The sequence below is a fragment of the Trachemys scripta genome, chromosome 24 (genome assembly GCF_013100865.1).
Source record: "Trachemys scripta elegans isolate TJP31775 chromosome 24, CAS_Tse_1.0, whole genome shotgun sequence".
Taxonomy (NCBI): domain Eukaryota; kingdom Metazoa; phylum Chordata; order Testudines; family Emydidae; genus Trachemys; species Trachemys scripta.
This window is the reverse complement of record NC_048321.1, coordinates 6,738,035-6,763,180: the sequence shown is the minus strand read 5'-3', so window position 1 is coordinate 6,763,180 and position 25,146 is coordinate 6,738,035. Positions and strand designations below refer to the sequence as shown.

Below are 25,146 nucleotides of genomic sequence, written 5' to 3'. Positions count from 1 at the left end.
TTGGAGCAGGGGAAGTCGGGGGGGGCCGTGTCGCTGCGGTAACCCACACGCCAAGTGTGCTTCCTGGCAGCTGCCAATGGTGTTTCGCAGCAACCCAGGCTCCTCTGAGTCAATGGAAAAGCTGAGCCGGGCCTGGAGGCCGGGGGAGAGTTTGTCGGTGTCGTTAACAGCCCTGGTCGTTTCTCCTGGATGCTGGCCCACCCACACGCACTGCAAGCTCGCACACGAGAGAGCAGGTTGGGAGTTTAATTCGAGCTGCTCGGGGCTCAAATTCCCCCATCCTGGGGTTCCTGCCCACAAGAGAGGCTGGGAGCTAGAATCTGCAAGCTCCCCTTTTCCTGCTTCCCCTCCCCAACAGAGGCTGAAAGAGCTGCTGCTGCAGCGTGCTTAGAATTAGCCGATCAGGGGAATGAGGCCCCTGGGAATCTTGCTGGGAACAGAGGGGGGCATTGTTCTGTACTGGAGGGGGGAAACTGAGGCACAGAGACATGCCTAAGGTCATCGAGTGAGTCAGCAGCAGAGCCGGGAATAGGACGCAGGAGTCTGTCTGTCTCAGATAACTAGCCCCTGCGGCCGGTGGGGGGCCCTTTTTCTCAGGTCCTTAGGACATGGCTGCTTGTCTGCTCCCACTTTGCCTATGGTCTAGTGCCAGGACTGGGGAATCTTGCTGCAGGGTTACCTAGAGCTGCAGCCCCCAGTTTTTCCCGGAGCTTGTGGGGGCCAGTTGGGATCCAGGGATTTTGCCTGAAGCTGATGCTGTCCTTGGAGGACGTTTCATTATGATGGAGCCCTGTGCCTGGGCCCACCTTCCTTGGCCCAGACACAGCAGCAGGCAAACTGGGGGTAACAGGGAGCAATCGCCCCCCCACGCACACACACACATACACACTACCCCTTCTGCCACTCCAGAGCTTTGTCTGCAGGCAGGGCCGGCTCCAGGGTTTTGGCCGCCCTAAGCAGCCCCCCAAAAAAAGCCGCGATCGCGATCTGCGGCGTCAATTCAGCGGAAGGTCCTTCGCTCGGAGCGGGAGTGAGGAACCGTCAGCCGAATAGTTGGACCTGCCGCCCCTCTCCGGAGTGGCCGCCCCAAGCACCTGCTTGCCAAGCTGGTGCCTGGAGCCGGCCCTGTCTGCAGGGGCGGAACAATGGGCACTAGGACCCAGTGAATTCTCATCAGGTAGAGTCAGGAGGTGCTAATGCAGACAAACCAGTTTGGGATGAGCAGCACAGGGGCCGTAACTGGTGTCCTGAGAGCCACAGGAGGGAAAATCCATTGGGGATTTGGCTCCCAAAGAAGGGGTGGGAGGGGAACCCAGCTAACTTCAGTGTTTTCTGAGGGCTGGAACGATGGGATCCTACGCAGACTATGATGAGAAACTGCTGCCTCAAAGGTGAGTAGCCCAGCTGGGTGTCTGTGACCCCCGTCAGGCCGGATTCTGATCTCGGTTAATCCAGACCAGTGGTTCGCGCGTATCCCTGCTGGGGGTACGCACAGGGGGTACATCAACTCATCTCAGTATTTGCCTAGTCTTGCAACAGGCCGCATAAAAAGCACTAGCGAACTCAGTACACGCTAAAATTTCATAGAGACAATGGCTTGTTTGTAGTGCTCTGTAAACTGTACTCTGAAATGTAAATGCAATATTTATATTCCAACTGATTTATTTCATGCGTACATGGTAAAAATGAGAAAGTCAGTCAGCAATTTTGCAGTAACCGTGAGTGTACCTGGGAGTGCCTATCGGTGTGGGGTCTAGAGACTGTGGAACCAGCAAACACGGTTTGGGGTTGTTGGGGGAGGCAGCTGGAGAATCAGGCATGTGTTGTCCTTGTGATTTGATTGGCTTGTGATTTGATTGACCGTATCTAGGGTTTCAGAGTAGCAGCCGTGTTAGTCTGTATCCACAAAAAGAACAGGAGAACTTGTGGCACCTTAGAGACTAACACATTTATTAGAGCATAAGCTTTCGTGGACTACAGCCCACTTCTTCGGATGCAGGGTGACCAGACAGCAAGTGTGAAAAATCGGGACGGGGGTGGGGGGTAATAGGAGCCTATATAAGAAAAAGACCCAAAAATCGGGACTGTCCCTATAAAATCAGGACATCAGGTCACCCTAACTGTATCCTACCGTGCCTGGCCTTTCAGACAGGCCGATAAATCCCGCTCAGAAAGTGGATGGTTGCTGAAAGTGGAGCCTGATCCTGTAGAGAGGCTGCCATGCAGAGGGCCAGGTTTTTCAGTGCGGAGCACCCACAGTTGGGACCAGACTTTCTGAAGATCTCAGCACTGACTTATGTATGTGCCTGCATGGGAGTTGAGCTGAAATTCCAGGCCATAGTGCAATGGAATGGGGGCTGCAGTAAGCTACTACTCCCCTAGGGTTTTCAGAATCCGACTTTTAGGAGTGACGCCTCCCCCTCCAAATAGCATTTGAATCCTAATTTTATTGGCAGCCCAAAATCACTAGTTACTGTTGAAAATTGAGGTCCATATATCCCTGGTTTCATTTCTACCCTTACTTAGACTGGGCTCTCAGAGCGATGACTGTCTCTTTGTTCTTTGTTCGTACAGCGCCTAGCACCATGCCATTCTGGCCCATGACATTACCATGGCATTACCACTATGTAAATAACAACAATAATACCCTGACTTTTATTAGCTGGCTAATTATTTTAGACCTCGCAGAAGAAGTGAGCCTTGAGGAGGGATTTGACGGGGAGAGGGTAGGCAGGCCGGTGGGTAAGACGGGGATGGAGCTCTGTGATGGGGAAAAGCAGCATGAAAGATGATTCAGGATTGCTAAGGAGAGAAATGGTGTTTTGAAACACTGTCAGTTTCCAGCAGCTTGGGGTCAGATCTTGAGCTGATGTCACAGGGCGTGGCACCAATGAAATGACAAGGATTTACACAGCTGTAAATTCTATTATTTTGTTTGCGGTCGCACTGATCTTGACCGGGAGCCCAGTGTGCTAGGCGCTGTACAAACAGAACAGCAAGACAGTCCCTGCCTCAATATGCTTTATAACACGTGGATTTTGCTGAATGCTGCTTATGCATCCCACTCAAAGGTCACAAGCTCTAAATGATCATTGCTGCTTAAAGATTTTTAATCCCATTAAATATTTCCTTTTGCCCTCCCTCTGGCTGGCTTGTCAGTTTAGACTGGACACTCTTCAGGGTGGGGATGGTCTGTCTCATTATTTAGGGGAAGGTCTCTGGTCTGTGCTGTGCAGGATGATCATGGCGTCCCTTCTGGGTGAAGATTCGATGGATTTGGATTAGCAGGGCGTTCTGGAGTTGGAAAAGGCTCCGTTACTGCTCCTGGTGTGGTGAAAACAGTTGAGAGCCCGTGTTAAGGTTCGGAAGGCAGGTGGGGCATAATCACTGGAGAATTATACAGGGACTCCCTCCCGCTTGTGAGGCAACTTCATGACTTGTTTGTTTTCTTTGAAGGAGGGTGAAGCAGAAAAACACGCAAACCCTTGCGGTTGAACAGAGAGGGTGGATGTTTCATTGTCTCTGTGCCTCTTTCCTCTGAAGGCAGAGCGAGGAGGAAGTGGTGGGACTTTACGCTCTGCCCACAATCCTGTGCCTCACCCGAAATCCCCCTTTTCCCCTTTAAAATGAGCAGCAATGAAATAGCAAATGTTCACGACCACCATTAGGCTTCAGAGTCAACATGTCACTCAGCAGTAAAGCGCTTTACCGAGGATTTCATAGCTCACCCGGTTGGAACCACAGGAGCAGCTTTGCCAAGCGGGAGGTGATTTTGTGGGAGCTGGATTTTAAGCCAGAATGCCGGAAATTGCACCTGCCGGGGGATTTTATATCCCATGTGAAAGATAGCGCCTCCATGAGGACCTAGCGCCAACAGCTCACAAGGGGAGAGTGCGCCCTGCTGCATTGCGACACCGCTTCCTGTAGCAGCCTGGCTTTTTTTTAGAGGTCTCCATCCAAGAACTGAGCAGGGAGGCAGTGTGGCCTAGTGGAAAGAGCAGCGGACTGGCACTCAGGAGACCAGCATTCTATTCTCAGCTCTGCCACTGGCCTGCTGGATGACCTTGGGCAAGTCACTTTGCCTCACCATGCCTCAGTTCTCCCTCCTGTAAAATGGATAATGATATTGACTTGCTTTGAGACCTACTGAGAAAAAAGGTAGGTAGGCACTAGTATTAGGCTGTTTCTCAGAGGTCTCCCCTCCAAATATTGACCAGGTCTGATCCTGCTTAGTTGCTCAGACACAGCTTACAGGATGGGGGACTCTGTCCTGGGAAGCAGCAAATCTGCAGGAGATTTGAGGGTTGTGGTGGGTAATCAGCTGAACGTGAGCTCCCAGTGTGACGCTGCGGCCAAGAGGGCTTATGTGATCTTGGGATGCAGAAAGAGGGGAATCTCGAGGAGGAGCCAGAGAGGTGATTTTTACCTCTGTATTTGGCACTGGTGGGATCCAGTTCTGGTGCCCACAATTCAAGGATGTTGATAAATTGGACAGGGGTCAGTGAAGAGCCACGAGACTGATTAAGGGTTAGAAAACCTACCTTACCGTGAGAGACGCCAGGAGCTCAATCTATTTAGCTCGACAAAGAGAAGGTTAAGGGGTAACTTATAGGTATAAGTACCTACATGGGGAACACATTTACTAGTGGTCTCTTCAGTCTAGCAGAGAAAGGGGTAACAGGATCGAACGGCTGGAAGTTAACACTAGACAAATTCAGCCTGGAAATAAGGGGTGAATTTTTAACAGTGAGAGCAATTAACCATTGGAACAACTTGCTAAGGATCATGGTGGATTCTCCACTGACAAGTTTTTAAATCAAGTTTGGATGTTGGTCTACAACAGGGGTAGGCAACCTATGGCACGTGTGCCGAAGGCGGCACGCGAGCTGATTTTCAGTGGCACTCACGCTGCCCGGGTCCTGGCCAGCAGTCCGGGGGGGGGGGGGATCTGCATTTTAATTTAATTTTAAATGAAGCTTCTTAAACATTTTTTTTAAAACTTATTTACTTGACATACAACAATAGTTTAGTTATATATTATAGACTTATAGAAAGATCTTCTAAAAACGTAAAAATGTATGACTGGCACGCGAAACCTTACATTAGAGTGAATAAATGAAGACTCGGCACATCACTTCTGAAAGGTTGCCGACCCCTGGTCTACAAGATCTGCTCCAGGAATGATTTAGGGGAGATCTCTGGCCTGTGCGGCCAGGAGGTCAGACCAGATGGTCACAATGGTCCCTTGTGGCGTTGGAATCTATGACGAGTGCACAACTTTTGATGGCAACGCAATAGCGAAGAAGCCAGGCCTTGGAGACACCGTGGACAGCACCCCCTCCCCACAGCCCCAGCCGTGTTAGAGCCCGTTCCGCTGCCTCGCCCCATCTGTATGCACCACACAGTTCTGGCCCCACGGGGACCCGCTAACCGAGTCGTGTGCCAGCTTGTCTGGGAGCTCCCGGCCCAGGGCAGGTTGGAACAGCAGGGCGTGTGCCCGGAAGCCACAGATCACCGGAAAGGAATGTGTTGGCAGCAGGAAAGGTGTCGTCATGCTCATTAAGATGCTAATCACATTGTCCTGATGAGAGAGGCCGGCTGGGCAGGGGAAGACACCCCAAACCCTGCACGAGGGTACCCCTGGCTCTTAGCATCACTTCACTGCTGTCTCCTCTCCCTTCTGCTGACACAGACGTTTTTGACCCATGCTCTGATGGACGATCTCATCTGGGATAGAACCCAAGAAGTTGGCCTGGCCCAACGAAATTAACAGGCAGCAGGTTTCAAACAAACGTGAGGAAGTTCTTCACACAACGCACGGCCAGCCTGTGACCCTGGCAGATGGTGGATCAAAATCTGGTAAACTTCCAATTTCCATTCTGCAGGAAATTCTTTTCAAAATTTGCTTTCGTCGCAAATTGGCAGGAAGAGTTGAAATTCCAAACGCTTCATTTTGACTTTTGTGTTAATGATAGAATTAATTTGCATCACGGCCAATCACAGGAAAATCTTGAGTTTTGGAAGAAGGCTATAAAAGTCGCCGGCCCGGAATAGAGACGTGGCAAGACAGAAGATATAATATCATCAGTATGATATAAAATAACACAGACGTCAGAATAGAGTGAAAACAAAGTGCTTTGACCTTATTGAAAGGAAACATTTGGATCATTTTCCATTATCCACTGATACATTCTCGGGAACCATTTTGATTTTGTTCAGTCAGGATTTTCTGATAGGCAACTGTTTTGTCGGAAAATTTTCAACCAGCGCTTGAGCTACGTATTGGCTCTACCGACCTCAACGAAGCTGCTCCCTCCGATGCTCAGCGAGAATCCCCCTCCCTTTCCTTGTTCTGCCTGCACCTGTGAGGGTGATTGGAGCATCACCAGCCCCAGCTGTTCAAATACACGGAGTCAGGCCCTAAAAAAATCATAAGATTCTATTAAAAAATGAATCTTGGGTTCTTTTTCTTTGCTGTTTGGCTTCTGAGCCTTTAGGATCGCGCTCGAGTCCTGTTCTCAAGGTTTTTTTTCTGCAACCACTAGGCTAGAAATGTACTTTTAGCTTTAAGAAGAGCACCAAATATCGCAAGAGTTGTCAACACTTGATTGTTTTCTATATCACAGTAACGCCTGGGCCGGGTCACAGCCCCTGCACCAAAGAGCTTACAGCCTGAATACACAAGAGGGACGTGGTTAGCCCAAAGTCACACAACAGATCAGAGCCAGGATTAGAACCCAGATCTCCTGCCTCACAACATACAGCAGTGGACAGAAAATCAATCCCGTGCCCTATCCGTTAGACCACGCTGGCAATGCCCCTTCGCCTGAACCTACTTAGCTGGCACGAGGAGGCGAGCTTGCTGGAAGCTCGCCCCAGCATGAAGGCCATCGGTGGCATCTCTTAGAGGAGAGAGTTTGCGTTGTTGCATCACCCAAAGTGGGGAGCTGGGCTGGCGAACGCAGCAACTGTTCTGTGCTTAGCCATGAAGTGCCCGGGAGGCAGGGCCGGCTGCAGCATCCCGTCTTTTCAGTGGCCAATAAAGATCCTGCCTGTTTATCTTGCAGAGCAAACCAAGCAGCGTCAAACTCCATCTGCCGCTACTGGCTAGGCCGGCTGGTGGCTAGCGTCGAGTGCCTCGTTGTTCCCCTGGACACGGTCCATGTAAGAGCAGCTAGGCCAGGAGCTGTTTCTCCAGGTCTGTTCCTTTAGCTCTGAAGGGCCTGGATTTGAAACTCACTGAGGACCCGGCTGCAGGGTGTCATTACAAAAAATTATAAAGCCCTTCCACCGGACAGAGCACGTTCGCTCGCAGGCTTTGCAGAGGCGCCGTGGGGAGTCAGGCACCAAAATGGTATCGAAAGCCGATGGGAACGGGCCGCCGAACGCCTTCAAAACCCCCGGCCTCGGTGAGTTAATTCAGAAGCCCCTTTGCAAGGAAGTGAAGCGGATTCATCTCCCCCTGCCCGCCAGTGCCAATCCTCCTTCGCTCCCCGTTTTCTAATGGGGATCCCCTACTGCTGACAAAAGATTCCTAGTCCCCATTCCCAAAGCGGGCCCAAAGTGACACCTGTTTTCTAACCCCCCCCCTTGCTGGATTTAAGTTTCCTTAGAGACGCAGGGTGGCTCGGTGCTGCGCTGGCTCTCCGGGCTTGTGTCAACAGGACCAGCCCTGCGCTAGACTACAGGGCTTGCTAGGGCGGCGCTGGGTTGATTTTCTTGGGTGTGCCAGCGAGTGCCGCCAGGTACAGGGCTGATGTCAGCTGGCTGGAGAAAGGGAAAGCTGCCGGCTCGGAGCAGCTGCTCCAATGCTCCTCGTTTTCCTTCCCTGCAACGGGCCCAAGCAGCAGTGGGGCTAGCCGGCCGCGTTTGTAACTGAGCAGTGTTGAGAGGTAATTGCCCACTGCCACAAGAGGCCGGGGGGCAGCTACGGGATCTCCTGCATGCCAGCCGAGGTGATTCTAGCCCGGTGCTAGCTGCAGATGGACGGTCAAAGAGGAGGAGCTGTGATCACCACGTATGTTTCAACACAGGGCTTCTGCCTTGGGGCAGGCTCGGGACAAGGGGACGTGGGCCGGGCACGGCAGGGACTCTGCCAGCCAGGCTGTCATGGAAAGGGTGGGTGGGGCCTCTTGCGGGCGTCTTGGTTCCTCCCCAGCTGCAGCGGGGATGTAAGTCAGGCTTTGGGGGACCGTGTGGGTGGGGGATGGGGACGGTGGCCGTGCCGCAGGCTCAGCGCTCTTGCAGCCAGGAGAACTCAGCACCCCCTGGGGTTCGGGGAGGTGGGATTCGGATGCGAACCTGGGTCCCAGTCTCAGAACTTGAGTCCATCTCCTGGGTGCTGTAGGCAGGGGAAGAGCAGAGCTGAGCTCTGCGGGGGCACACGCCGGGGAGGAAGCGGAGCCGGCAGGTCAGATGGTGCCAACTCTGCCACCCTGTTTCCACCTCGCTGGTGCCCACCCATGGTAGCAACAGGGTGTGTGTGGGGGGTGTTTGATGACTGGGAATAGGAGGGGAAGCAGGAGGGGCTGGGTCATGGGCGATGGATGGGGAAGCAGGACCTGAGTGACAGAAGATGGGGGTCAGGCAACGGGGTTGGGTGGGAGGTGGAGGGTGGGTGATGGAGGGAAAGAGATGGGGAGAAGGAGGTATGGGTGACGGCGGAGGGTGTGTGTGAGGAGGTGGGGTGTGAGTCCGGTGGTGAGGCAAGGCCCAGATGGCAGGAGGTGGGGGTCAGGTGACAGGGTTGAGGTGGGGCCTGGGTGCCCAGGTGGGTGGATGGGGATGGGGTCTGGGTGGGGGGAGGTGGCCGCGAGACAATCTCTCTCTTGCAGCGAGTTCCCTGCTCCAGAAGAGCTGGAAGAATGGGCGACCCTCCCTTGGCCTGGCATCGAGAGTGCCCTCCGGGGGCCATATCGGGCCATGCCAGAGCAAGCCCGGAGGGGAGTTGAGCGGTGGCAGAGGGTGCCCTCGCTGAGGGATGGGCATGTTCTGCCCACTCGCAGCAGGGACAAAGGGGGGAGCAGCGGCCAGCTGCACTGGGGCCCTGGCGGTGCTGGGTTTGGCGCTGGTCCCTCTGGGCAGGCGGCTGTGTGGGGGCATCCCGGGGCTCTGGGGAAAGCCCCACAGCCTGGGGAAGGCGTCCCAGTGGCAGGGCCAGACAGCTCAGCCCTGCCCTGCCCTGCGGGGACCTGCCTTGATGGGTGAGACGGGAGCCCCTTCCCTCCTGCGGCTCTGTGCCCAAGCTGCCAACGAGGGGTTCCCGATGTTAGTGCCAGCTGGGGTGGGGACATCTGGGACACCAGGCTGAGCCCCAGCAAACTCGTTCCACGCGGGAGGTGGTTCCTAGAAGCCCGGCTGGGTCTGACCCGCGGACGGGCTCCATTCACAGCCCGGGGGGCCTGGCCCCAGGAAGGCCGCAATCCCGGTTCAGGCCAAACCTCCCCCTGAGGATGGAGCCGCCCTTGGGGTCGTCCCTGTTTAGATGCATTCTCCTGCCCAATCGTGGACTGGCCTGAACCCGGTTCCTCCAGCCCACGCTCTCCTCCGTTGGCATTGCAGGGACCAGAGGGACCCGGAGAAGCAGGACTTGGCCGAGCTGGGGGAGGACATCCAGGACATGGAGCTGAAGGAGGAATGGCAGGACGAAGAGTTCCCGGGGTAAGAGATGCAGCGGGAGGGGGGGACTGCGCTGCAGAGCTGGGGGTGCTGGCTGGGATCCTCACCGCGTCTCCTGTCGCCCTGTCCCGGGAGCAATGGGAGGTGACACAGATGGCCCCTGCCCCACTCACATCACTGCCCCTGGGAGACCCCAAAGGGCTGGCGCCACCGCGGTGAATTTGAACTGCACTATCAGGAGGATGGGTGCGTCCTTGGGGATCAGAGGTTCAGCCTGCAGGGTGGGGAGGGCGGGGGTGGAGCTAATGGGGGAACGGAAGGACTAGAAAATGGCGAACGGGTGTCGGTCTGATGAGGCAGCTGGCGCCAGGGAGCTCAGGGCACAGCCAAGGGGTTCGGAGTATGGGAGGGGGCAACCGTCCCCTTCCAGCCAGTGTCTTTCAAGAAGCAACATGACTGGTAGAGGCAGCGTGGACCAGCAGATAGCCCCCTGGCCTGGCGGTCTCAGGACTCCTGGGTTCTGTGGCTGACTCAGGGCAAGGAATGCACTAATGGAGTGGATAGAATGGGGGACGGGCAACCAGGACTCCAGGGTTCTGTGCCCAGCTCTGCCAGTGACCTGGGGAGAGTAGCTTCCCGGCTCTGTGCCTCAGTTTCCCCTCCTGTAGAATGGGGATCAATGGACAAAATAACTAGCAAACAGTTGGCCATAAAGAGGAAGCAAAGTCTCTATTTAACCCCTGCAGTGGAAAACACCCGGCACAGACACTCTGAGCACACGCAAGCGCAGTTGGTGTCTGCGACTGGATCCATCAGGCAAAACACCTGCCGCGGCGCCGCTGTAGGAGCTGTATTCCCACCTCCTTCTGATAGGCAGCTGTTGCCAGCGGTCACGTGCCGAACGGGGCACAGCTGTGCTGGCTGAGCTCTGCTGTTTACCCAGCGGGTAGTGTCGGGGGGAGGAGGGAGGGAAGGGGAGAGGACAGAAAAGGATCCGCGTTGTAAATGACATGAGGTGGGGTTTGAGAGCCAGGACGAAGCTTCTCGGGGACCTGGGTTCAAATCCTCATGTGAAATGAGTTGGGTGGTCTCAGCCCATGGGTTTGGTTTGGTTTGGTTTGGTCCACTACATTGTGCGTCTGTCTGGTCCAGCTCATCCAGGGCAGAGGGCCATCGGCAGAGCTGTGTGTGTGAGGAGCCAAGGCCTGGAATAGCAAGTGGGGGGCTGTGGGTTGGGACTGAGGGGCGTCGGCAGAGCTGGGCATGGGCAGCCCAGGGCTGGTATAGCGGGGACAGCAGGGCAGGGTTTCAGCAGCAGAGCCTCCTGTGTGACACTTGCTCTGCAGCTGACTCCACTGTAGGGAGCTATGTCAGTGTCATTATTCCCATTTAACAGATGTGGAAACTGAGGCACAATGTGATGACATAACATTAATTCGAGCACACAGTCCCCACCCTGGCCCTAGCCAGGGCCGGCTCCAGGCACCAGCCGACCAAGCACGTGCTTGGGGCGGCACCTTGGGGCGGGGCGGCGCTCAGGTTTTTATTTATTTATTGGTTCGTCGGGGCAGTGCTGGAGGGGGTTTTTTTGTTTCCGTGCTCGGAGGGGGGAGGGGGCTTGGCGCAGCGCTCGGAGGGGCGGGGCCTGGCGCGGTGCTCGGAGGGGAGGAGGGGGCTGGCGCGGCATGGTGCTTGGAGGGGGGCGGGGGGCTTGGCACGGCGCTCGGAGGGGGGGCGGGGGCTTCGGGCAGCGTGGCATTCTGGGGGGCGGGGCTTCAGGCGGCGTGGTGCTGGGGGGTAGGGATTTTGGCGGCGCTGGGGGGGTTTGGCTGCGCGGGGCTCGCGGGGCGGTGGTGCTCTTCTTGCCTGGGGCGGAAAAAAAGTTAGAGCCAGCCCTGGCTCTAGCCCCTTGCCTCCCTTCCCAGAACAGGAATGGAACCCATGAGCCCTGACTCTCCCCCTGCCCCGCCCCGCCCTAACCATTAGATCATACTCCCTTCCCAGAGATGGGGATAGAACCCAGGAGGCCTGACTCCTGGCCCCCTCCCCCACAGAAACATAGCAATTCAGAGCTGGGAGGGATGCTCTCGCCCAGCGTTTTTCAACCTTTTTGATACCAGGGACCGGCTTGCGTCAGGGAGATCTCAGAGACCGGCGCCAGTCCACGAACCGGTCATTGAGAAACACTAGCCGTCCCTGACCCATCCCCCTGAGTGTCTCATCCTCACCTGTCTTCCAGGCCTCTCCCGGAGGAGGTCTCTGAGGAGGACCTTGAAGACTCTGGCGGGGAGCCCAGCCTAGGTAAGGCCGTGCCCAGGGGGCGGGCGAAGGTAGGAAGGTAAGACCCCAAGAACATCAGCAGGGAAGGTTCTGGGTGTGAGAGTGCTGGGGGTGCAGCCAGGCAAGGGCTACGTCCCCCCGCATCCCCAAACACCCCCAGGACACCGCTGGTCTGGGTGGGAAGGTTTTGTCCACTCGGCCCCAATCCAGCGATCGTTGCATAAGCAGCGGCGTTTTCTGGACGATACGTTTTCCTTCCCTCCCCCCTCTCTTTTCTGTTTCACATCCCTTTTCTCTTGCTTTTGTTTGTCTTGATTCTTCCTTCCCTCCCCATCCCCCACCAGTTGCCCCCAACACCCTGGAGCTGTGCGGGAAGCGGCACATGAAGAAGCGGCTGCCGGCACCGGATCTCAGCCTCTCTTTAGACCGGGCCGAGGGCTCGGTGCAGTCGGGCGATTACCCGGAGCGCACGCCGGAAGGCAGCCTGGACATCAACGTGGACGAACTGGAGACACCGTCTGAGAGCGAGCTGCTGGACGGGCCAGAGGGCGGCCATGACTTTGAGTGGGAAGGTGGGGCTGGAGAGAGGATGCGCCCGCAGCTGGGCTGGGCTGAGCATCAGAGCAGGGGAGGGTTGAGTCGGGGCAGGTCTGGCTGAGGTGCAGGGGTGGGTGGGAAGCAGGCCTGGCTGGGGCTCATAATGGCAGGGGGCTTAGACAAAGCTGAGGTGGTGGGTCAGGATCGGCAGGGGAGTTGGAGTGGTGGGTCAGGAAGGGCGAGTGGAAATGGGGGGCAGGCTTGGGGGGGGGAGGAATGGGACTGGCTGGAGATTTGGAGGGACGGTTCCAGGGAAGTTGAGTGACAGGTTTGGTCACAGGGACCCCCTTGGGACTGTCACCTGATGTGCTGAAATTACCTGTGAGTCTGTTTTTCCTGCCTGCTTGGGACTCCAGAACCCTGCCTTGTGGAGCCAGACACACTAGCCTGCTGCAACACAGACTCAGGGTCTGGACCATGCCCCCAAAACTGCAGGCTCTAAGTGAAAACAGCTTAGCAGGTTACCTGCCTCCAGCACCCAGATCCCAATGGGATCCAAACTCCAAATAAATCCGTTTTACTCTGTACAAAGCTTATACAGGGTAAATTCATAAATTATCCCCCTCTATAACACTGATAGAGAGATATGCACAGCTGTTTGCTTCCCCAGTTATTAATCACTTACTCTGGGTTTATTAATAAACAAAAATGATGTTATTAAGTATAAAAAGTAGGATTTAAGTGGTTTCAAGTAATAACAGACAGAACAAAGTAAGTTACCAAGCAAAATAAAGCAAAAACACGCAAGTCTAAACCTAATACATTAAGAAACTGTTTACAGGTTATATCTCACCCTCAGAGATGTTCCAATAAGCTTCTTTCACAGACTAGACTCCTTCCTAGTCTGGGCCCAATCCTTTCTCCGGTACAGTCCTTGTTAATTCCAGCAGACATCTTAGGTGGAAACTAGGGGTTTTCTCATGACTGGCCTCCTCCTTTTATAGCTTTGGCACAAGGCCGGAATCTTTTGTCTCTCTGGGTCCTCACCCCTCCTTCTAAATGGAAAAGTACCAGATTTAAATGGATTCCAGTATCATGTGACCTGGTCACATGTCCTGTGAGACTCATTCTTCATTACCCACAGGTTGGCCCACACCTACACAGGAAGGTTTGCAAGTAAACAGAGCCATTTACAACCAATTGTCCTAGTTAATGTGAGCCATCAAGATTCTAAACCACCATTAATGGCCCACACTTTGCATAATTACAATAGGCCCTCAGAATTATACTTCATATTTCTTCCTTCAGATATAAGAATGATTCATGCATACAAATAGGAGGAATATATTCAGTAGGTTATAAACTTTATGATACCTTACTAGAGACCTTTTGCATAAAGCATATTCCAGTTAAATCATATTCACAGTCATAAGCATATTTCCATAAAACATATGGTGTGCACAATGTCACTTTGATTGGTGAGCAAGGGGTTTGGGGGGGTCGAGAGGTTGGTTGGTTGATGGAGTTGGGGGATGGTTGGGGGGGGTGAAAGGTTGGTTGTGGTGGGTGGTTGAGGGGTTGGGGGTTGGTTGGGGGGTCGAGGGGTTGGTTGGGAGACTGAGGGGTCGGGGTGGTTGGTTGTGGTGAGGGCTTGGGGGGTCGAGGGTTGTTTGTGGCAAGGGGTTGGTTGGTTGGGGTTAAGGGTTGGGGGGTGATGGGTGAGGGGTTGGGGGTCGAGGGTTGGTTGTGGCGAGGGATTGGAGGGTCGAGGGTTGGTTGGTTGATGGAGTTGGGGTGAAGGGTGGGTTGGTTGGGGTGAGGGGTCAAAGAGTTAGTTGTGGTGAGGGGTTGGAGGGTCGATGGTTGGTTGTGGCGAGGGGTTGGAGGGGCGAGGGTTGGTTGGGGTGAAGGGTTGTTTCTTTGATGGAGTTGGGGGATGGTTGGTGGGGTGAGGGGTTGGTTGTGGTGGATGGTTGGAGGGTCGAGGGTTGGTTGGGGTGAGGGATTGGGGGATGGTTGCGGGGGTGACGGGTCGGGGGTGGTTGGTTGCGGTTTGGGGTGGATGTTTGGCTGGAAGGTTCCAGGGGAGTTGGGCTTGGGGGGAAGGTTTGGGAGGGGACTGGGTCATTTGTGGGGTGTGATTCTCCTTTCCTTGGCCTCATTCCCCTACACCCATTGACACCCATCTCATGGGCACGCCAGTGCCCTGAGGGGGCCATGCTTTGCAGAACACAAGGCAGGGCCCAGGTGCTCTCTGGTTATTGGTAAAAGTGCAGAAAAGAGCCCAGGAGCCTTTTCTAATACCCCATCCCCCCCTCCCGTCCCTTCCCCTCCGCAGATGAACTGCCCAGGGCCCGGCGCCTGGACAGCAGCCTGCTCGAGGAGAAACTCGGCGAGGGGCGCGTGGTGGACGTCGAGGACAAGGATGGACGGAAGTGGAGGATCTTCCTGACGGACGAGCGGGAGCAGAAAGTGGATCTGAGTGTCGTCGAGCCCTACAAGAGGGTCATCTCCCATGGGGGTAACGGGGGAGCGCGTAGTCCTGGGGTCTGGTGCTTAGAATGGGAGGCAGCAGGACGCCTGGGTTCTAGTCCTGACTCTTGCATGGGGAGTAGTGTCTAGTGGTTAGATGCGGGCAGGTGGTGCTGGGAGTCAGGATTTCTGGGTTCTATTCCCAGCTCTGGGAGGGGAATTTGGTGCTAGGGGACTGGGAGTCAGGACTCCTGGGTTCTCCTGGGAGTGGGGTCCCAGAGTTATGATTTACATGGTGCCGGTCAGTAACTCAGGCACTTTACGGGACATAGCAAATGCAGCCAATTAGAGGAAGCCCCTGCCCCAAGAAACCCACAACCCCAGCCCTACGGGACCCCGGCATCCGAGCCTGCTGTACTAAACCCAGTTCCGCCCAGCCTGTGGCCCCCAGAGCACCACGGGACGCCGTTCACAATGGCAGCCCCGTCCGTGTGGGTCGGGGGCCAAGCAAAGCAGCCAAACCGACCTGGTCTGGGCCAATCCCGGAGCTTCCCCGTGGGGGAGCACAGGTGTGCCAAGGTGTAAGGGGGCGGGGCTAGGCTCCTGTGCCAGCTGGACCCACTCGCTCGGCTCTGCCGCTCCAGGGTACCATGGAGAAGGCCTCAACGCCATCATCCTCTTTGCCTCCTGCTACCTGCCCCACAGCAGCATCCCTGACTATCCATACGTGATGGAGCACCTGTTCAGGTGAGCATGCTGCCCCCTGCTGGCTAGTGAACAAACCACATGGGTAACAGCCTGGGAGGGGGGGAGTGGGCGGTGGGCTGGGGGTGGCTCTGGGCCCCCCACTGGAAAGTGACACCGACATAAAGCTGCGGTCACTGGAGGGGGCAGAAGGGATGTTGCCTCCTTAAGCCTCTGCACTGGGTACGTTCCCAGGCTGGGCTGGGCTTCCCCCCACCCCAGTCTCAATTGCTGTGGGGCTCAGCGCAGCACAGAGGGGCAAGGGAGCCAGCCTCAGATGCTGCCCTGGCAGCATAAAGGAGCCTTAAAGTGGGTGCAAACAGCCCCCTGATACAAGGGCGCTGTGCCCTTCCCTGGCATAGCGGGCAGACTGGGCATGTGGCCGGAGCGCAGGGCACTCTGGCTATTCCCTGCTCCAGGTAGAATTCCCAAGGCGCCTCTGATTTACTCCCCGGCACCAGAATATGCGGGAGCCCAAAGGCGGCTTAAAACCACCCTCACCCTGAGTTCAGGGACAGCGTAACTGGAGATCGGCCCTAGTGCCGAGAGCAGCAGGAACGGATAAACCCCTGAACAGGCCTGAAGTCCATTGTGGGTAAGTGGGTGGGTGGGCTCCTTTGCCCTGGGATTCTTGGAATCTCCCCATAGACATCAGGAGGTCCTGAGGTGCCATCGTAGCTGTTTCTCTGACCCTTTACTCTCCTGGTAAATGGACCCTTAAAGTGCCAAAACCTTCTTTTAAAATAAGCCTCTCGCTCATAACCGTCTCCTCCTCAGCCCTGCCTGGCTGCCAACAGGAACACGGGCTGTTCCCCTTCTGAGCTCACTCACAGTCTCTTCCGGTCCCAGACCATAAATGAGGACTGTCAGTGCACTAGTCAGGACGGGGAAGCTGCTGGCACAAGAGGGTTAAATGCTACAGCAATGGGCGCTCTGTGAATGCCTAATATAGAATATGGGCTAGTAGTTAGTGCTGGGGACTGGGCATCAGGACTCCTGGGTTCTCTGCCCAGCCCTGCAGCAGGGAGGGAAGTGCGGTCTAGTGGTTAGGGGAGGGATGGTGGGGGAGGGAGTCAGGACTCCTGGGTTCTCTGCCCAACCCTGCAGCAAGGAGGGAAGTGCGGTCTAGTGGTTAGGGGAGGGAGGGGGGTAGGGAGTCAGGACTCCTGGGTTCTCTGCCCAGCTGTGGGTGGGGAATGTGGGCTGTTGTTTAGTGTAAGTGACAGGGGGTCAGGACTCCTGGGTTCTATTCCCTACTCATTGTGTGGGGGCTAGTCACAGCCCTTCTTTGTGCCTCAGTTTCCCATCTGTGAAATAGGGGTGGGAGATAAGACAATTTACCTCACTGCTGGGGGGGAGGGGCGTGTGTGATGTGAAGCTAAATCCACGACTGTAGCGTGGAGGCGCTTTGTGCCTAGAGGAGGGCTGGTTCCAGGCCTCCTCTCTGCTCTCCCGGCAGGTACATCATCGGGACGCTGGAGGTGATGGTGGCAGAAAGCTACATCCTGGTGTGTCTGAATGGCGCCACGCTCCGCAGCCAGATCCCGTCCTTCGGCTGGATAAAGCAATGCTACCGGACCATCGACCGGCGGTACGACCCAGCAGGGGACCGCTGCTTCCCCAGCCTCCAAAGGGGGAGATCTCTCTTCGCTCTTAGCCCCGTCCCCCTTCCGTTCCCCCGCTTACTCTAACCACTGGTGAGCCAGGACTCTATCAGGAGTTTGCGGAAGAGCTGGGAACGGAAGACACGAGTCCTAATTCCCAACCACCCTGCTGTAATCACGAGAGCCCCCTCTCCTCCCAGGGTGGGGAATAGAACTCCGGAGTCCAGCCCCGCAGTCACCACAGCTGTGGACAGATCCCAGGAGTCCTACATACCTTCCCTCCCGGAGGTGGGACTAGAACCCAGGAGTTTTCATACTGAGCCATCTGCACTAACCCACAGACTCCGCTCCCCATCCAGGGCTGCTTTGTCGCCCATGTGGAGGACTCGGGACTGGGTGGGTTCCCTGTTTAGTTCAGCGGTGGCTCTGGCTAGCTGCAAATTCAACCCCTTTTCCCCCACACATACCCCCGATCCCAGCCAGAATCTGCACCCCATAGTCATTGGTAACAGGGAAACAGCTGCTTCCTACCTGGCTCGCACGGCACGAAGGCCAGTGATGCTGACACTGTGATACAGGCTGGGCCATAAATAAAAATCCCAGCCTGGGTGAGGATGGAAACTGCAGCCTCCCTTGGAGGGGCTGGAAGAAGGGACTGCGCTGGGCTGTGGTGAGTAGAAAGGGGTGGGGGGTTGTCTAACGAGGCTGCTGGACAGAGGCAGACCCTATGGCTCTCTCTGGCACCCCAGTTCCCAGCCTCTGGGCTTTGTAAGCACAGGATTTATTCCAGAATGGAGTGTCCATATGAGGAGCTACCCTGGTCAGTTTCCCCATGTAGACAAGCCCTTAGCTACCTTTAAAGAAAAAACTCCGGGACTTCAGAGCCCCTTCCTTGGACCTGGGGCCCATCCAGAAACCTCCTACTGGCTCCCGATAGTTAGACGTTGGCTAATGCCATGAAGCAAGATTGTTTATAGCCCTTGCAAGCCCCGTTTTTTTTTAAAGCTAGGATTTTCAAAGGCATGCAGCTCCGGTTGAACCCTAGCGGGATTCCTTGACTCCCCTTAGCCTCCTTCAGTGCCGGCCTCAGCACTGACGACTGTAACAAGGGAGTCTCGTTCGCCAGATCAACGTCTGACCCTGCTGAACTCTTGGCTTCAGGGATATCTTGTGGCAGTGAGTTCCACCGGCTAATCGGTACCTCATGCCCTGTGTTCTTTGCATCGTTTCAGGCTCCGGAAGAACCTGAAGGCCATGATTATTGTCCATCCCACCTGGTATGTCAAGGCGCTGATGGCCGTTATCCGCCCCTTCCTCAGGTAGTGTGAGCCGGATGCTTTACTTGGCCGGGGGGAGTCTACCAGCAGAGGGGTGTGTGTGCACAGGGGTTGGCGGCCACCCAGCCTGCAGTATCAGAGCACCCCTGGAGATCGTGCCCAGACCGCTCATAAGCGGTGGGCTGCACGTTATTAGCAACAGACCATCCTTGTGCCTCACCACACTCCAATATTGTGAGCCAGTGTCTGCAAGACCAACTGCTACCCTTAGGGGGCGCTAGGAACAGCCACAGTGTTGGGTGCGTCCCCTTGCGCTCAGGACCCGCGCGTGTTAACACCTCGCTGGCTGGAGAGGCAAGAGCCCCCTCCCCGCCCCCCCCAGACTGGTCCATGCAGAGAGCTTTTTACGCCTTCAGCAATATTTCCTCCCTGAGCCTGGGCCTCCACGCAGGGCTCCGCTCGCCAGAGAGCAGCACTGTTAGCTACACTGGTACATGGAGCAAGTATCCGCTATGCATCCAGACACTGTGGTGACAGGCACAGCGCAAGAGTCTAGCCCAGGATTTTTCGGATGCACTCTGCCAGCATTTCCTAGGTGCCCAGACAACGGGCATCGTGTAAAGACCTGGATTTCACCTGCCAGCTGCAGCCTTGTCCTGGTGCTTCCCTCTGCCCCCTACCCAAGAAACTCAGGCCTCTGCCTAGGAAGCAACTCTACAGTCTGGGGAAGAGCAAAGTGGGGTGCCAGTAAGCATAAGCCAGCCTGACGCAGGCTGTTCAGCAGAGGGCAGCGTCGTACGTTACAGGTACCAGTTCATATTCCAGTCCCTCCAGAGAACAGCAGCAGAATGGAGTGTAGCTGCGATTGCAGGGCTAACAGCGGAGAGTCAGATATAGGCCCCATGCCATACAGCCGCTGGGGAGGGACACATGCTAGCTGCAGAATTCAGGTCAACGATTTCGTGATTCAGGGGCCCAATTTGAGGCATCCAAAAGGAGCCTGTTTTTGGGGGGTTTTTTTAGAACGCACCAAGCACTAGCAGAGCTGCCAACTCTCTCCGTGTTTGATGTTTGTCTTAAAGCCCCAGCTCCCGGAGCTAGGTGATGACGGGAAAAATCTTGGCTTTCGTTTAAAAAAAGAAAGGCGTTTCCTGCCCTCGTGGCTGGAGAGGAAAGCTTGGCATGTGACCCAGTGCATAGTAAAGGCTCGGAGACCAGACAACAAAGAAAAAGGAACTTGTTTGTTTGGCTTAAAAATCATGAGATTTAAAAACAATCTCATGATTTATTTGAGGCCTAACATGTGACTGTGGAACGCCTGGAGTGGGCAATGCTGCCCCAACCCTCTGAAAATCAGGCCTCTTTCAGGGGTGTCCAGTGGGGCCCCCAGAAACAGACACCTCAAATTACTAGTCCGTTTCAAAAGTCCTGACCTTAACCTATTGGGGTGTGTGTGTGTGTGTGTGTGTGTGTGTGTGTGTGTGTGTGCATGTGTGTGAGTCCTGACCTTAACCTGTTTGTGTGTGAGCTTGCACTATCTGCACCAAGCGTGAGATAAGAGGGCCAAATTCTTGCCTGGAGTAAACTGGCATAGCTCCATGAGCTTACACCCATTTGCACCACAGCAGAGTGCCTTTTGCCAACAGATTGCTGGTTCCCATCCAGCTTGGGATCGACTGGCTGTTTGTTGGCCTATGTGCAACCAGCCGTTAGGACTCAGCACTTGGACTGTCTAACTGGCACTAACGTATCAGCAGTGGCAGCGGAGAGGCCAAGGATACTCCATAGAGGAGCTACAGAGTATCTCCCCCTAAACCCACTGAGCTTTCCCCGGCATGCATGGGGATGTGCAAATGGGGAATCTCATGTTTCAGGGCTTCACCTGATGGCCTGCAGGGGTCAGGAAGGAATTTTGGCCGGATGTATTCTGGGGTTGTTGTTTTTTTTTTTCTGCCACAACAGAGGTTGGCAGCTGGAGATGGGACACTGGACAGGCAGTGTGCGTGGCTGGGTGGCTAGTGAGATGTAAGTCATGCTGCTTAACACGTTTGTGAAAGGTGCCTCGGTGCTGGGGGAGAGCTAGGAACCTGGGTAGAACAGACCAGATTAGAGGGCTGTCATCCTGGCGCCCTGATGAGAAAACGACCGCTCTTGTGACCTGAATAACCTACCCCCTCTTCTGCCTCCTCTTCCAGCTCCAAGTTTGGCAGGAAAGTGCAGTTCGTGGACAGCCTGTGGGAGCTGTCGCAACAGATTCCTCTTGAGCAAGTGCACATCCCCGACTGCATCCGACAGTGAGTTGAGCATCCTTCCCTGCTCGCGTCGAGAGCTGGCGCCCCTCGGGCTGGTTGTGGGGTGCGGCAGGTTCGACTAGGCTGGGATGGGGGGCTCTGGATCCATCCGCCTCCAGGGGAGTGAGGACTAAGTGGAAACCTTTGAAATCTTCCCCTCACCCTCCCCAGTCACCTTCTTCCCCTTCCTTCGCACCATAATTTTTGCCATTTCCCCCCCCAGGGAGGGGGGGCTATTAACCCTTCACACTTAGGTAGGTCAGTGTTATTACCCTCTTATACAGGGAAGGGAAGTGAGTTAGGAATAGAACCCAGGCGTCCTGGCTCCCAGTGCTACACCGGGAGAGGGTTTGCGCTGGTGTAATTGCACCAGCGACGTAGCTGCCCCAGTTCAGACCAGTCGTGTCGATGCCTGCGCCGGCGACTTGCACTGGTGCACGTTACCCCCCGTGTAAAACCACGTTGGTGCAGACAAGGCCAGAGTTCGCAAAGCAAAATCATCCCTGTTCCCCTTTTGAGCCCACCTCTCCTCTCAGGTCCGGGTCCCATGTTGTGTTGCAGGCCCAAGAGGCATGGCATGACTTTACACTGCCACTGCTCCTGCTGCATTCTGCGCTGTTCCAGGAGCCTGATAGGGTGACCAGACAGCAAGTGTGAAAAATCAGGACAGGGGGTGGGGGGGTAATAGGAGCCTAGATAAGAGAGAGACCCAAAAATCATCACTGTCCATATAAAATCGGGACATCTGGTCACCCTAGAGCCAGAACACCCCCTTGGTGTAACACAGAGCACCCTGGCCCATCCCAGCTGCCTATGGGTTGCAACGCCACCCCTGGCATGCCCCCTATGCGGGGTTACTAGGGTACACTATGCCTACTTTGGGGGGAATTCTCCCCTGGCCCAGGGGCTGGAGCAGAGGACAAAATCTGGATCAATGGCCACATCAGTGCCTTCATGTCTTCTCTCTTCTCCCCCAGGCTGGATCACAGCTGGAACGGCTCCAGGGACACACAGCGGTGATGCTGCACGGCAGCAGACCCCAGCGCCAGTAGGGGGCAGTCGCGCTGCGTAGTTCTGTAACTCCTGTTACTTCTTCCCACCAGTGTTCCTTTAAAGGAGAAACCGAAACGACCGTGTTTGGGAAAGGCGGCTTTGTAAATAGGTCCAGCTTAAGTGGATGCATTGGTTTAAACACTGGGGGGCTTCTAAGGTTAGGCCGGTTTAAATGGAGGACTTGGCTTACACAGGTTTTTATGTGAGTGCTGTTACAGTTAGAAACGTGACTGTAGGAGCATATGCGATACTGGGCTCAGTACGGGGCCCTCTGGCCTGTGAGACAGGCAGTCAGACCAGATGATCTAACAGTCCCTTTTGGTCTTGCAATCCCTCAGAGCCCGAACCTCTACACTACACTTTTATAGTTCCGCAGGCCGAGTCAGCTGACCCAGACCAGCCACAGGGTTTTTATCACCGTGTAGACGTACCCCTGTGGATCTAAAACCAGAGTGGCTGTTGGTCTCAGTTGGACTGATCCCGGTTGGCTTTATGGATGGAAACAAGTTTTTTTTCACCTGCACAGCTGCTGCAGCTACAGGAGAGGGAGTAATTTCGCCTTAGCGCAGCGCTGGCCAAAGAAGCAGGAGTTCCTTTGAGCCCCGAAGAACTGATCCAGGTCTGGAAGAAGGCGCTGGATTCTGTTCTGCCTCCTGCATCCTGGTGGAATCGGCACTTCGGCTCCAGCTGCAGAATTCTGTTCCCAAGAGGCAGATAAAGCCCAGGTCCTGGCAGCTGGAAAAGTGATGCTCCAGTTTGTACGCTGACCAGCTCCAGGTTAGCCTGGAAGGGAGAGGGGAGAACGGGGACCCGCTGGGGAAAGTAGTGCGGCAGCGTTAGCTTTGTTAATTCCTGGCGCCTTTCAAGGGAAGTGTCTCCATTTGCAAATGGCACCGAAGCAGCCAGGACCCAGGTGGCTGGAAATACCGTGCCCAGGGTCAAAGACTTCACTCTGCATCCTGCCACAGCTCCCCCTAGGCAGTGACGGGACGCTGCAAGCTGGCGAGCGGGACAAGGGCAAATGTATTTCACGGAGAGCGTTTTTCTCCCAAGCGTTTATTGTCAGGCGTCTGATGCAGGAAACTAACCAGCTCTCCCAATACCCAGGCCCATAATAACCTTGCATTTAACTTTCCCAGCCTACACTTCCTTGCTGTTTGTCTCTGTCCGCTGCCCAGGCGTGCATCCTTAGTCCTCGTTTAGCGTAAGATCTCTTGGGTGTATGTCCTCAGCCCCGCATAACATTGCACATGTGGGGGTGAGGAAGCTGCCAGAGTTAACCCCATGTTACTCAGACATTTTAAAACAACAAATGGCCTGCCACATTACCGACAAACCCCCAGGCTGTTAAAGCTGCAGGAAGTTTTCAGAGCTGAGTGGGAGATTTTCCAAGGCACAGCTGGCAATTCACTCCCCAGGTGCCACTGACTTTCAATGGGTGCCCAACAGCCCTAGGTGGCTTTGGCACGTCACTTTTCACCTCTTAGCTGTTCTCTTTTGTTTTGTTTCACTTCGGTTGAGGCAGAGAGTCTGTACCGAGCAGTTTCACTTTCTGGTTGATGCTGCGGTGTTTGGGATCCCAGTACTGCAAGGGGGGGCGCTGAATTTTCACAAGCACCGAAGGGACTTAGATGCATTTTCAAGTGCCTTATGGCCAGAGCCTCAAAGGTGCTTAGGTGCCTAACTCCCACGCATGTCACTGGGAGTTGGGCACCTAAATATGTCTGAGACGTTGGGCCTTAGGAGCCTAGATCTCACTGAAAGGTGATGGGACTTCGACGCCTGTCGCTTAGATGCTTTAGAAAATTTTACCCCAAGTCCCATTTTCGAAAGTGACTTAGGCAAGATTTTTAAAAGGGACTAGTGATTTTGGGGGTCTGATTTGAAGGGGCCTGACTTTCTAAGGGTGGGAGCTCGGCGCTTTATGTCTTGCATCTGAAGAAGTGAGGTTCTTACCCACGAAAGCTTATGCCCCCAATACTTCTGTTAGTCTCAAAGGTGCCACAGGACCCTCTGTTGCTTTTTATGAAAAGCAGGGGCCTTTAAGTATCTCAAGCTGTCGTCCCCCCGTCCCCCAAATGAGGCACCCAAAATCGCCAGTCACATTTCAAAATCCCAGCCTAAGTCTCAGGTAAAGTCCAGGAGATTTTGGCTCCTAAGTCCCTTAGTCTCTTTTGAAAATGGGATTTGAGAGACAGATTTTTAAAGGTACTTAGGAGCCAAAAGGTGCACAGAGGTGCTGGGGAAGGCTCAAAAATGCCTAATTCCCATTGGTCTGGAGTTGAACCTAGGTGCTTCTGAAACTCCCACGAGCAGGGCCGGCGCAACCCATTAGGCGCACTACAATTTGGGGGGCAGCAACCGCAGCGGTATTTCAGCGGTGGGACCTTCCACCGCCTCTGTGGGGGGGCAGCATTTTGGGGCGGGACCTTCCGCCGCCTAGGGCGGCAGAAAAGCTGGCGGGGCTCGTGCCCACGAGATTCCCCATCTGCATCTTTAGGCACCTAAATACCTTTAAAAATGTCCTGAGGCTCCTAAGTCACTTAGGGGGGCGTTTGAAAATGTTACCCTTGATCTAAACCCCAGCTGTGTTCTTTGATGTAAATATAGCAGCTGCTTGAACGATGCCTTAGACTGGAAGCTCTTTGGGGCAGGGACTATTTGTTCTGTTTCGCAGCGCCAGCGCCATGGGGTCCCAGGCTGCCAGGCACAACCACTGTGCACATCATAACACTGGCATCAAGGATGACATGAGGGGAGAAAAGAGGGGCTCAGGGGGACCCCCAAAATGTCTGTAACTGAGGTGAAATGGGAGGGGATGGGGCCTCAGCAAATATGATGGGCCGGGGCCCCAAATTTCTCTTGATAGGGCTGATTGGAACCGCATGGGGGGCTCGGAGCCCAGGCTCCAGTCCACGCTCACACATCTACCCTGCAATTTTTAACCCCCCAAACCCGAATCAGCCAATCTGGGCCAGCCGTAGCCGTGCTGTGGGTCTTTTATTGCAGCGTAGATGTACCTATTGTCCGGGGTAAGCTGGAGGGGGTTTCTGAGATCAGCAGATGGCACTCCCATCCCCTGAGAGTCTGGGTACCATCTCCCCCATCCTATCCCTCCCAGAGCATGGCAGACACATGCCACAAAGCTGGGCAGCCCCCACGGCACTGCGGTAACTATTTTGAAAAGGCTGTTGCACGGGCTGGTGCTTGCACTTTTTGCACGTTCACAAGTGGATGCGTTTAGCACCGACGCTCCAGGCACTGTATTTA

At 55.1% G+C, this 25,146-nt stretch overlaps 1 protein-coding gene across 3 annotated transcripts; it reads left to right on the top strand.

The window, feature by feature from the left end:
• The first annotated feature begins 133 nt into the window (after positions 1–133).
• BNIPL (BCL2 interacting protein like) lies at positions 134–25,146 on the top strand. Of its 3 annotated transcripts, none has more exons than XM_034756859.1 (10): positions 134–236; positions 9,562–9,660; positions 11,858–11,919; positions 12,243–12,470; positions 14,774–14,956; positions 15,552–15,654; positions 17,111–17,242; positions 18,488–18,574; positions 20,728–20,826; positions 21,801–25,146. In XM_034756859.1, exons 1-10 carry the CDS (start codon positions 190–192, stop codon positions 21,841–21,843), a joined length of 1,083 nt encoding a protein of 360 aa, XP_034612750.1. In that variant the 5' UTR covers positions 134–189; the 3' UTR covers positions 21,844–25,146. The 3 variants fall into 3 exon arrangements, with proteins under 3 accessions (XP_034612750.1, XP_034612751.1, XP_034612749.1); XM_034756860.1 differs by lacking the exon at positions 134–236 and adding an exon at positions 1,215–1,391; XM_034756858.1 differs by lacking the exon at positions 134–236 and having other exon boundaries at positions 9,470–9,660.